The sequence below is a fragment of the Brachypodium distachyon genome, chromosome 3, assembly GCF_000005505.3.
Source record: "Brachypodium distachyon strain Bd21 chromosome 3, Brachypodium_distachyon_v3.0, whole genome shotgun sequence".
Taxonomy (NCBI): Eukaryota; Viridiplantae; Streptophyta; class Magnoliopsida; order Poales; family Poaceae; genus Brachypodium; species Brachypodium distachyon.
In genome coordinates this window covers 13,391,262-13,403,290 of record NC_016133.3, presented here as the reverse complement: position 1 = coordinate 13,403,290, position 12,029 = coordinate 13,391,262, and the positions used below count along the sequence as shown (strand labels likewise).

The 12,029-nt window shown below is 43.4% G+C and overlaps 2 protein-coding genes across 2 annotated transcripts; one reads left to right on the top strand and one right to left on the bottom strand.

Annotated features, from left to right (window-relative positions):
- The first annotated feature begins 2,649 nt into the window (after positions 1 to 2,649).
- LOC100822963 (ethylene-responsive transcription factor 15) lies at positions 2,650 to 3,558 on the top strand. Its single transcript, XM_003571344.3, has one exon. It carries the CDS (start codon positions 2,845 to 2,847, stop codon positions 3,403 to 3,405), a length of 561 nt encoding a protein of 186 aa, XP_003571392.2. The 5' UTR covers positions 2,650 to 2,844; the 3' UTR covers positions 3,406 to 3,558.
- A 3,162-nt stretch (positions 3,559 to 6,720) lies between these two features.
- LOC100839531 lies at positions 6,721 to 10,140 on the bottom strand. The gene is made up of 5 exons (XM_003573341.3): positions 10,020 to 10,140; positions 9,789 to 9,855; positions 9,082 to 9,701; positions 8,404 to 8,524; positions 6,721 to 6,974 (listed from the first exon to the last, which is right to left on the bottom strand). Exons 1-4 carry the CDS (start codon positions 10,029 to 10,031, stop codon positions 8,438 to 8,440), a joined length of 786 nt encoding a protein of 261 aa, XP_003573389.1. The 5' UTR covers positions 10,032 to 10,140; the 3' UTR covers positions 6,721 to 6,974; positions 8,404 to 8,437.
- Positions 10,141 to 12,029: the final 1,889 nt, after the last annotated feature.

The following is a 12,029-nucleotide window of genomic DNA, read 5'->3' as shown; positions in this document are numbered from 1 at the left end:
CGGTTCTAGGGCGAGCGGGCCAGTAGGCTGCGTTCGCAGTCATAGGCTTTGGGCTCCCTCGCTGCTTGCTTGCGCCTGTTGCGCCGGGCCGCCGGTCCGCCTGGCTATACCTTGGGCCTCTTTTCCAGCAGGGCCTTTGCTCGAACAGAGCCGTGGGTCGGTCCGGCTGTGAGGCCTTGGGCATCGGGTTTGGGGACTTGGGCCTCTGAGCCTTTTTTTTCTTTGCATATCGTTCGGTATTTTTCTTCTCGCGGGAGATCGGTGAACCTTTTTACTACTGGAGTCGTCACTCATTTTTGTGCGTGTGCAGAATACCTCCGGGAATTGCACTTGTTTGCGCGCTCATATTTTTCTGGTCTTGCTTGCTGGGCATTTTGTAATTCTGGTATCAAATTTGCTTAAAAATGGACATATCTATTCACAAGAAGTGTCTAGATACATGTAATATTTCGACAAGAATTATGGAGCGAAGGAATAGTTAGCACAACACATTCTAAATATACTCCCTCCGTCCCATATTAAGTGACTTTCTATTATATGTATCTAAACGCTTTTTAAGCATAGATACATACGTGTTTGGACAAATTTGGATCACTTAATATGAGACGGAGGGAATACTACTCTCTCCTTTCCTAAATTTCTAAATTTTTGTCGTGATTTTAGTTTAAATTTGAATTAAAATCATGACAAGAAGTTAGAAAGGGAGGAAGTAAAAATGAAGCATCAACGTCGGATGGGATGCACTATATGGCTTCTTCCAGAAATCAGGTATGGGTCCCTAGCTAATTTGTCTTTTTACAGCCACTCGGGTTACTGGATTGAGAGTCAATGTCCTAACCCTCCTAACTAGAGAATTCGTTAGAGCTATTAAATTTGTTGGTCAAGTTTCTTCGTCTCAAAATTAACAAGAAGTCCAAGACGAAGGGGAATTTCTTCTTTGTCGGACCAAGAACGTTGAGCTCAAGAACAACAAAGTCAATATATGAGCAACAATACGTGCTGACCTTTTCTCCTTCGTCAAGTAAGCTTTTGCCTCCAAAAACATAATAATACATAGTAGTCCGTACTAGACAGGTGCCTTCAGGTTTCATTAATTACCATTATATAATTACTCCCTCCGTTTCATAATTTTTGTTTCAAATTTGCTTAAAAATAAATGTATTTATTTTTAAAAAGTGTCTAGATACATGTAAGATTTTGACAAGAATTATGAAATTGATGAAGTATATCAGACACAACCAACAAAGAGCACGTCTTTATAAAAAAACGCCTGGAGTTGCATCACACTTGATAAGTTGTTCTAATCTGGTAAATGCCTAAATAATGCAATGGGAGCTAGCTATAGGCCGGCCCCATAGAATTAAGTTCTTGCGATGCGACTAGACCTATTTTTAGGTCTTACCTTTTGTTCTACTGGATGTTGTTCTAGTTGACCGGAATCAATCATTAATTGGCGTTAAACTAAACTAACACTAACACCAGTATTCTCTCCGTCTAACAAAAAATGTCTTAACTTTGACTAAATTTGAACGCATCTATACAATATTAGTAAGTCACATCTAAATACATCCAAATTTTGACAATACATTTTTTGTTAGACGGAGGGAGTACTAGTTTAGCGTGCTGCTTCAGGGATAACATTGTCCGGATGAACCCAGGAGATATCATTTGTTCTGGCTAGATACGGGGACTGAATTAACTCGATAGTTTGGACCGAGGCGGCTCGTAGAATTATTAGTCTGGAAATATATAGCAAGTGCCACTAATTTATCTTGAGGAAGAAAAGTAGGGGTGGCTGGCTGCCGCTGCTGGTCACATCATTCAGGAGCCATCTCCGAAATTTCTCTTCGCGGCCGCCTGTGACCCCAGATCGATCCATTCGCACTACTAATTGTTTGATTTGTAAAAATCAAACCATTTTGCAGTTTAAGATTGAAATGCTAGCTCAAGCAATTAAGTGTCTTAAGGTTGGAAAATATGTGCTAGACTTTTGCCATGTTAAAATTAACAAAATCACTAGAGCAGTATACTTCCTCTGAGGCTATATAGCTGTAGGTTTTCTTTCATCTTTCAGTTCTGTTTGTTAGCTCCGGCCTGTAGCTGGTTTTGATTGTTGTGGCAGACATCTTTAATTTTCATTGGTCAATTTGAATCGATGATATAATGAACTGTCATATACTACTATATGAAATATAAACCAAATACTCTATCGGTCTTGAAATAAGTAACGTGAATTTGTATAAAAATGTGTGTAAATTCACGTCAGTTATTTCCGGACGTAGGAATATGGGCGGATCCAGCATGTAGCCGGTGGGGGCCAATGCCCCCACTCAATTTTGATATAACATTACAAATTTTAAATTTTCACCATTGATGCCCCTTCTAATTTAATTATATCCTCTTAAGAATGTTTAAGTGTTCCCTTTCACGTTTTCTTGCTGGCTCCGTCCATGCGTAGGAAGTATATTATAGAAAATAGAACTTCTAAGATTGCTGGAATCTTATACTACTAGTACATGCTGTGCACGCCCAGTAGGATATTGGCAAGACGCAGCTTCCGCTTCCGGCCCCTGAAGCTGCCTTAGTGACGCCCACGAGGTTTGTCCTATTCAGCCGCCCTACGTAAGCCCCTTCCATATAGCACCTCGCTAGATCTCTCTGCATCAGTGTAAAATTTGTCAAAGTCAAACCCCAAGGATCATGACAGGACAGCTCTCTATAAGAAAGAACCCAAAGCCCAAGTGAGATCGATCGACAAAGGAAAGTCAAACCACCACAATTTCCACCCAAATCAACAACACAAATCAGCTGGATCGAGCAGCAGCAGCACACAGCCACGGCGCCATGTACTCTTCCTCTTCTTCTTCCTCCTCGGACTCATCATTTCCATCCGAATTGAGCAGCAGGATCAAGCCAGCAATGGCGTTCATCGGGGTGCGGGCGCGGCCGTGGGGGAGGTACGCGGCGGAGATCCGGGACTCGACGCGGAACGGCGCGCGCGTGTGGCTCGGCACCTTCGGCACCGCCGAGGCGGCCGCCATGGCCTACGACCAGGCGGCGCTCTCCTCGCGGGGCGCGGCCACGCCGCTCAACTTCCCGCTCGCCCGCGTCCAGGACTCGCTCCGCGTGCTCGCGCTCGGCGCCGGCGCCGGCAGCGGCTCGCCCGTGCTGGCGCTCAAGCAGCGGCACTCCAGGAGAACCAGGCGCAAGAAAGCTGACATACTGTCTGCGGTGTCCGGCAGGAAGAAGAAGAAGAGCAATTGTAACAACATGGCAGCGGCTGGGAAGAACGGAGAGCAGAAGCGGTTCATCCTGGAGCTGGAGGACCTTGGCACCGAGTACCTGGAGGAGCTCCTCAGGATCTCCGAGCAGCTCATGTGTAGCACATCCTCGGCTTCTAGCTAGCTACATATATAGCCAGGCCAGCTTAATTGTGAATTCATTCAGAGAGGGAGGATGTGTATAAATGTGCATGCATTTTTGATTCAGCACATGACAGTTTGGCATGAGCATACGTACGTGATATACAGACTTATGCATACTTGCTATATATTCATGTCAAAGTATGATGGGCAGTAAGTAAACTCAAACTTTTTCAGAAATGTAGCAAGGATCGGATGCATACATATACGTTCAAGTATCACATCACAAACTTACATACATATACATAAGGTACAACAAATTAATTAATTATTACAACACTGATGTGACATACAAATAAAAAGGTATAGACCGCCGAATACAAATAAAGATTGCAAAGGAAGAATACACAAGTTGGCATAAGATGAATGCGGATAAATAGTGGCGTCCATCTATCCGAGGGATAAAGCCGATGTGGGTAGAATTCTACGTATTCCTCCGTTCAATAAAAGATATCTCAAGTTTGTCAAATTTTGGATGTATCTAGACATGACTTAGTGTATAGATGCATTCAAATTTAGTCAAAATTGAGACATCTTTTGTAGGACGGAGGGAGTACTAGTCTTCGCCGTAACTCCATTCGGATCACCCTCCCGGAGAGAAATCTGCCTCTGCTTACCAGATTGGGGCAAAGGTGGGTGCCTAATGTGCTCAACAAGACTTGTCTGCTTTTTTTTTAAGAAGTGATCGGGCAAGATAGGGGCGAAATACGCACGCGCTAATGAGGTGAGCGAGGGAGGTGGAGATCGAGGATGGCGGTGGTAGCCGGATGAGAAGGGGATTTACCAAAATTGGAATAGAAAGTTTATTCCCGTGGAGTTGCTGACATGGCAAGTGGTGGGTCCCACCATGGTAATTAAGAAACGGGGAAGATGTCGTTTACTGCATCCCTGATGACACTGACACATTGGTGTGTCCCACAGGGAAAGAAGAGAGTCTACCGACAGTAAGAAAGGACGGGGCAATGGCGCACATTTTGTTGTTGATGTTTTACAGAGCCGCACTCGACCCTAATATTTCCACGTAACCACCACTCTTGAGGCAGGTGTTCTCAAATAAATCAAACCTACCGGTTTAGAACGTTTCACATAGAATCCAAACATGCGGACCTGCATGTCAGATGCGACGTGACAAAAATGCCAGGTTCACTTCCATATTTTCTTCAGACCCGACATGACCCGGCCCATTAGCCTAATATATGCTTTCGACTTCCCCGACGACGGCACTTGCAGTTTCACGGCACTCGTACTTTGTTTGTTGAATAAAGCCATATGTTTTTTTTTAAAAGCTGTGGTGTCGTTCGGCATGCACGCGCCCGACAGCGAGGCACACTCACACGAAGAGTACGTGTGCCTGACAGCCGGAATGAAATCAGCTGATCCGTGTTAATTATATATGTTGGTCGTAAACAAATTCAGTTTCTCAAGAGATATACATCCACCGAAAATCCGTTAACTGCTAGCACTTTATTCGCTTCGTCCCTGTCACCCACACCGATCAACATCCGTATTCATATTAGATATCGACTCCAACATAGTTATTCCCCCTACAACATTGATGAGATAATTGGAAGAACTCCACTTTCATTCATCACTATAGACCCATGCATATATTCCTTTCTTGCCAAATGACACGGCTGGAATGGATGTAGTAGCTGAAGCGTGTCGCCTCCTGTGCCGCATTAAGCTAACTCCTTAATTTTCCCTCTCTGAGCCATGGGATTAATTAATCCACCAACATAGTACATCGATATCCGGATATATATTTACCCCTGCACCTAGTACGTAGTAACACCCAAACACGAAGTCACGAACTACTTCTTCTTCTTCTTGGCTCTCAAACATCTCAATTCATAATGCAGCGCCGCGCAAGGTCCGGCGAGCTCGACGTGTTCGGTGCTACGCGCTACTTCGCCGGCCCGGTCGCCGCGAGAAGGGAGAAAAAAGGCCACCGCGGCACATTACAGCAGGAGCTAGAAGCTCAAGCTCGGCCTAATAAGAGCAACCTCGCCGCCGCCTTCTTTGTGTCGCCGGCGGTGAGCTTTCGCAAGAAGAATCTGCAGCCGGCCGCCTCATCGTCGACGAGCGCCTCGCGTGGGAGCAATAGCATCTGCAGTGATGTTGTTGTTCCAACGGCTGATCATGCTTTCGCCGGAGTAGGAGTACATGATTTGGGCGTGGTGGTGGGCGATAGGAGGCTGCGGGGTGTTCGGGTCGTCAATGGCGACGTCGAGGAGAGGTGGGTGGTGAGGTGCGGTGGTGCTTGGGAGGAGGAGGAGGAGCGCCGTCTCTTTCTCCATGACTGCAAGATTTTTGAAGATGATGCAGCAGCATCGTCGTCGTCAAGTGATTGTCATCAGGTGGGAGGCGGCCATGATCGTGGTTCGGACACTACTGATTCTAGCTCTGATCTTTTTGAGTTGGATTTTGGAAGATGCTAAAAAGGATGGAACTAGACAAGAGGGTTAGCACGTAGCTAAGCTACCTAATGAATTACTCTACTTTTTTTAAAGCAATTTTGTTGACTCGGATATAACCTAACGAGTTCCTCGACCAAGTTGTCATCGTGCATCACCGTTGGGCGACGACGGCGACAGGAACCCGCGGCGATGGCAGGTTCCCGTGAGCGATGGGAGGGAGCGGCCACGCGCCCCTCATCGCCCGAGAACCCTAGCGGGAGGGAAAATCAGAGGGAGAGATGGGTGCGGGTCACGGCGGTTGAGGGCTCGAGGCTAGGGTGCGGGTGCGGTTTTTTTTTCCTTTGGAATGTGGAGAAACCCGAGAAGCTGGTCTTCTCATTTTGTACTGCGAGAAGCTGCAGCAGCTAGGGATTAAGCGTCCAAAAAGTTTTGCCTTCTTTTCAGCCGGTGGCTTCCTGAGACTTCGAAGCTATCCAAAAGCTGAAAAGAAGGCGGCCTCGGTAACCTCACCAAAGTGATCAAGTTTGGAATTTAATTTTTTGCTTTGGTTCAAACTAGGAGTACAATTTAAACTTTTATTTTACCATTGTGTTTATAAAATGAACTAGTCCTGAAACTTCAATCAAGTCTGCTATCGCCGTTCCTAGATATAAAATGTTCTACTTCCTCCGTCCGAAATCCACAACACTTATTTCGGTACAGAAAGAGTATCTTTTTCCTAAATCAGAAAGATATAAAGTCTCATCAATTTTATAAAAAAAATCTGCCAATGTTTACAATATCAAGCATAAAACAATACAGAGCAGCGAAGCCTGGTGGTGCCGACCTATCGCAATGGGACAGTTACACCGCGGTGCAATGCATACGAGTGGACAAAAGCAAAGCGTAAGTTTTGTTTTATTATTAAACACAGTCGGCAAATGATACAACACTGGCCAAAACAGTACGGGGACATGTTGCAGGACACCTTGACTACATAACATATTGCAGGATCGATACACCAACTGTAGAGTACATCTGACGGGGCATGCAACTCAACATACATATTATCTTCATCGCTGGCCAGCAGACAAGAAGCATGGAGGCTGTTGGATCTTTCTCTCAAGCAAAGGAATCCGAAGCATGTATAGGGATCCTGCAAAGGCAAAATCATTTCTGTTAAGCCTATGGGATGGGGACGTAATGCCGACTAACACTGTGTTGCACGTTTTGTGCTCAAGAATGGGCAGCATGCATGGCTTTGGTGTGCAACTTAGCATGTTGCTCCCCTTTTAGATAGATGCCCCTGATGCATGCACAAAATACATACAATTAATTAATTATGTAGTACAAGTTAACAAAAAAAAAGGCAAAGCTATTGTGTTTAACTTCAACATTTATACAACTTAGCATGTTGCTCCCCTTAGATAAATGCCCATGATGCATAAAATACATACAATTAATTAAATTTTGTATAACTTAACAAAAAAGGACAAAGCTTTTGTGTTAACTTCAAACTCTATAAAACTTCAACTAGATGGATAGAGAACATGCTCAAGAAGTTTATACATGGTGAAAAAGTTTGCTAATTTGGCCATCATATAGCAGCCCACACGGTTGGGAACGAATCCATCAGCTTGTTAAGATTTCAGGAAATTAACTGTTGCAGGACAGACTCATCAAACAGGTGATTTTAGTTGCTTAATTGTAGCCTTAATTGTCTGCTAGCGTTTTTCAGCACATGCCTGCGCTGTTGCAATCGCATTGATTAATGCTTTGCGCATGGGCCCGTGACTATGTGCTCATTTCGGTCCAACGAAGCTTCATGATATGGCAGCATGGCGTAGGGAAATCCCTGTTGGTCCGACCCCACGATCTCTAGTTTCTAGCAGCAGAAATTCATTCGTATTATCACTTGTGTTCCCAGGTGTGTTCAACACTTCAACTCGTGTCATTCTTCCCACCAAAGGCAGTACGTTCCACCATAGGATTCAGAGATACAATGATACATAGAAAAAGTAATTTATATCAAGGACATCACCATTGCTGTCGTGGAACATGATGGCTCATAGGAGTGCTGTATCAGTTTTTGACTGTTTTCAGTTAACTAACCGGACGTCAGAACTTCTTAATCAATGAGACGAGGCAAAGCTTTTGCCTCTGTTTCAAAAACAATAGAAAGCACTCAAACTTAATTACATCGGTCTTTCTACCTAAACTATCATCAGTTTAATGGCAGGATTATTTTTGTCAAGATATGTTTTTCCCACAGTATTGCTTCTTTTCACTGACACTGGAACAACCTGATATAGGCAATGACTTCTGTGTACTCCCTAGTCCCTACGTCTATTTCAATCACCTTACTGAAGTTGACAAAATGCACATGTTCTATTCCCAGTGAAATAGCATAAATCAATATACAATAAATAAACTGGATCCAAGGAAGAAAATCCAAGAAACCTTGAAACGGTACATAACCGTTCAAGACACCTAGGCATGTTGATTTGATAACCCTTGAGCTCGGTTTAGAGTTTCTATATAATTCAAAGGGCAGATGAAAAGGTAAACTCCAGGCAGTAAATTACCAGAGAGAATCAAATTTGTCCGCGAGCCTAGGCGTCATGCAGTGATCAGAGAACCCTCTGCATCGCTGCATCCATTGAGCTGATCTGGGTGGATCTTCTTCCCCAACATCTTTCTCATGACCTACTTATTTTGAAAGACAGCCAATACCAACAAATGATGGCAGGTAAGCGATCATTTATTATCAAGTTAGATGCATAAATAATGCTTAATCTAATTGTAACCATCTGGTAAAAGACTGTCCATGGAGTAAAGTGAGGGTAAGCCTTAACCACTTTTAGGCTAGTAAGAGATAGTAAAACATGACAAGCCAACATGAATTTACAAGGTCAGGACTTATTATGACACATATAAGGCAACACAGTTCTCACAAACTGCTGTACTGTGGGGGGACTTACTGATGTCTACAGAAAAAACTCCCTCTGATCCATAATAAGTGTCTTGGATTTAGTACAAACTACAAAGTTAGTAAAGGCTCTGACAGTATAATTATATGAAATGAAACACTATTTAAGGGTTTCTCACTCTTATGTATGTTGAACTTTAAGTAATGTGGATTGATGCCAAGTCAGTGAATATAAAGGTGGTGGTTGGAGCAGAAAACTATTGTCAATGTTTGTAACTTTGTATAAAGCAAGCATAATTGCAACACATATAAGATAGAGACAAAGAAAACATACTCGACTTAATTTTCTTGTAGCATCCAGTCGCTTTGGTTTTGGCTTTGTTCGCTTGTTTTGATGCATATTTTCCATGCAGGATGTAGGCCTTGAAGTGAATGCCCCAGCAACAGCGACGACCTTCTGGTAATTCTTCTCCCCAGGAGTATCACTTGATGAGAGTGATTCTGCAGCAAATAGATCAGCAAGTGTAGTTCTCACTTTCTCTACCTTCTCTACCATCAGAAGGGGTCGTTCCTGGATCTCAGTGACATCCTCCACTTCAACTTCACGCACCAGTATTCCTTCCTTAACAGAACACGTGAAGTTGCATTCTTTCATCATCAACGACGAGTGCATCCTAGCAAGTTCAACAGCAGGTGCTGGTTCGCTTGTAGCTGTAGCCAATGTGTCTTCGATGGCACCACTCTGTTCCTCTTCATGCTTCTCTTCCTCCACTTCCTCCCTATCCACGATGGCGAACTCATCTTGTTCAGGGAAGGCCTCAGTATAAAGGGAATTAACATTGTAACCAAGCGTGCCAATCGCAAGTATGCCGTCAAGAAGTACATCACGGAGCAACAGGGCTTCAGTGTCTTGCTCAGTCACACACCCACGCACAGAGTCTTCCTTCTCCACGGCTGTTCCGTTTAAAAAAGAAGAAAAGAAAAGGCTGATGACAAAGAAACATATGATCACATAAAAGCTAGGTCTCCTGACATTCTTACCTTTGTTTTCATCAATGGTGCAGTACTCAACATTAGAATGTATCTTCCGATTCAGCCAACAGAATACCTGGTTGTGCCACAAGAACATGTACTCAACATTAGAAGTATAAAAGAACAGTGATTTGAATCTTACACATGGTTTTGAGAGAAGCATAAACTGCAAAAGACCTGTACTTTGCAGCATAAAGTATACACTGACAAATTGTATACCCGCATGAGCGAACTGTATACCTTTAGACCCATCTCTCTAGAACCAATCCGGAGTCAGAAGTGAAAGCTGGACAGTAGTTCAGATCCTCAAATGCAAGGCATGGCCTTATATAAATATACTAGTCCAACAATTGAATGTTCCAGGAGACAAGAGAATGGACTTTTGGTTGCTTCTGGCTTGGCCTGATTAGACTGAAGTAAATGCTTTCACTGATACCACCCTTGTGGCTATCTCATGCTAAGCAAAGATCAGTTTTACTAATCGCAACATGTAGTGAATGATTGGGAGAGAACCCAATCATCAAACTGTGGCACCCTGCATGTGCCTCTTGGGGCCTGACTGCATGTGCAAACTTTTAACGAAGTAGTCATCTCAGAGACATAGTATGGACTGGGTACACGAGCTGTCACAAGCTTATCCCCCGGACAGGACTAGAGCTAGGAGTCTTAGTTCTTCCACAGCTGACAAAGTACAGGTTATGCAGGTGACTAGAACACGAGTTAAATTGAAATCCATTAGTTAGTTAGGTACTTGACATATACAACTATGTTTCTTTGAGGACCCTGTACAACTATGTTCATCATTCCAGCTTTTCAAAGAGATGTAATTTTCATATTCATGCAATTTCTTCATATTCTCAAGATTATTGCAGATTGCAGCACCAAGTCTAGGAACATATTATGGCATAGACAAGGAGTGACTTCAGGTGCGTAACTGAATAATCATCTCTAGCTGGCAGAGGTGCTGCATGCTATTTGTGGTAGCCAGAGTCCAGTAGCAGGTTTACTGTACTCCGCTTGCTTTCCTAATAAACCAGAGCTTTCACCTTGAAAAAATCATTTGGTCAATTTGCCATAAATTCCCTGCCAACATGCCCTAGTTGCTGAGATCATGCAAGATGGACTGGATTTCGGCTTCCGAAACAGAGTAACCTCAGCGGATGGGCCGACCTATTTTCTTTGTGATCTTTGTTGCAGCAGGTACAGCTTCTGCCTCCGCCGGACAAACCATCGCTGTTGGACGGCTTCTCAGTCACCAATAAAGGAGCTTACGAGGCTTTGTTGCATGCTCCGGACGACCTTCACACCCTTCATGTATGGTCCTCTAGGGTGCCAAACCGGGTGGAAATCTTTGGATGCTACATTGCCAAAACAGAATCAATACAAAGATGTGAACTGAGCCTAGCTCAGGTGGCTTGGTTCATTGTGGTGGAATCAGCCCACCCAGGTTCAAGTCCTAGACTTGACATATGATGGGTGTCACATTTCTTGGACTTGACATATGGGTGTCACATTTCTTGGATTATTTCAGGATTTAACCGGTGCTATTCTTTTTAGTGGTATGGAATATTTGGAAAAATCGCCAAAGTCTTTATCAACGGATCAAAAGATAGCCACCGGTCTGTGGCATGAACGGATCAAAAGATAGCCACCGGTCTGTGGCATGATCGTGACTGCCTCTCCTCACTCTTGTAAACTCTCTCTTTGAAGTAATGAATTCAGGTGATTGCCTAAAAAACAGTTTGGTCGTAGATAGCTAACATCTCAATTTTCATATGATCTTGTTTGTTTGTTACAAATTACTCACTTCATTGATTTGTCTACTTGGATGATACAATAGTTAGAATGGACCCCCTCATCCTTCCCTCTAGGCTAACTAATTTCATATCTTACTGATGTTTTTGCTGCCTTTTCTCAAATATGCTTGTCAGATCAATGCAATCTTGTTTTACGAACCGGGATGTTCAAAGTTACATCAATTCTTATTCAAACAAGCAAATCAAGAAAATATTTGCAAAATGGTAAATAAGGTTGCCTAAAACAGGTTAGAATTTCAGTGATCAGCTTTGGGGCAAGAAAATATATTATAATAGCAAGACACAAACATACATGTGGCTTTCATTAGTTCTCTCATCTCTGATTCTCCTATCCAATGTACCAAAGATGTTCTTTTGAGTTATGACAGAGCTCATGTGGTTGTTTGCTCCAAAACTAAAGCGTCATGTTGCCATTAACTAACTATGTGCAAAA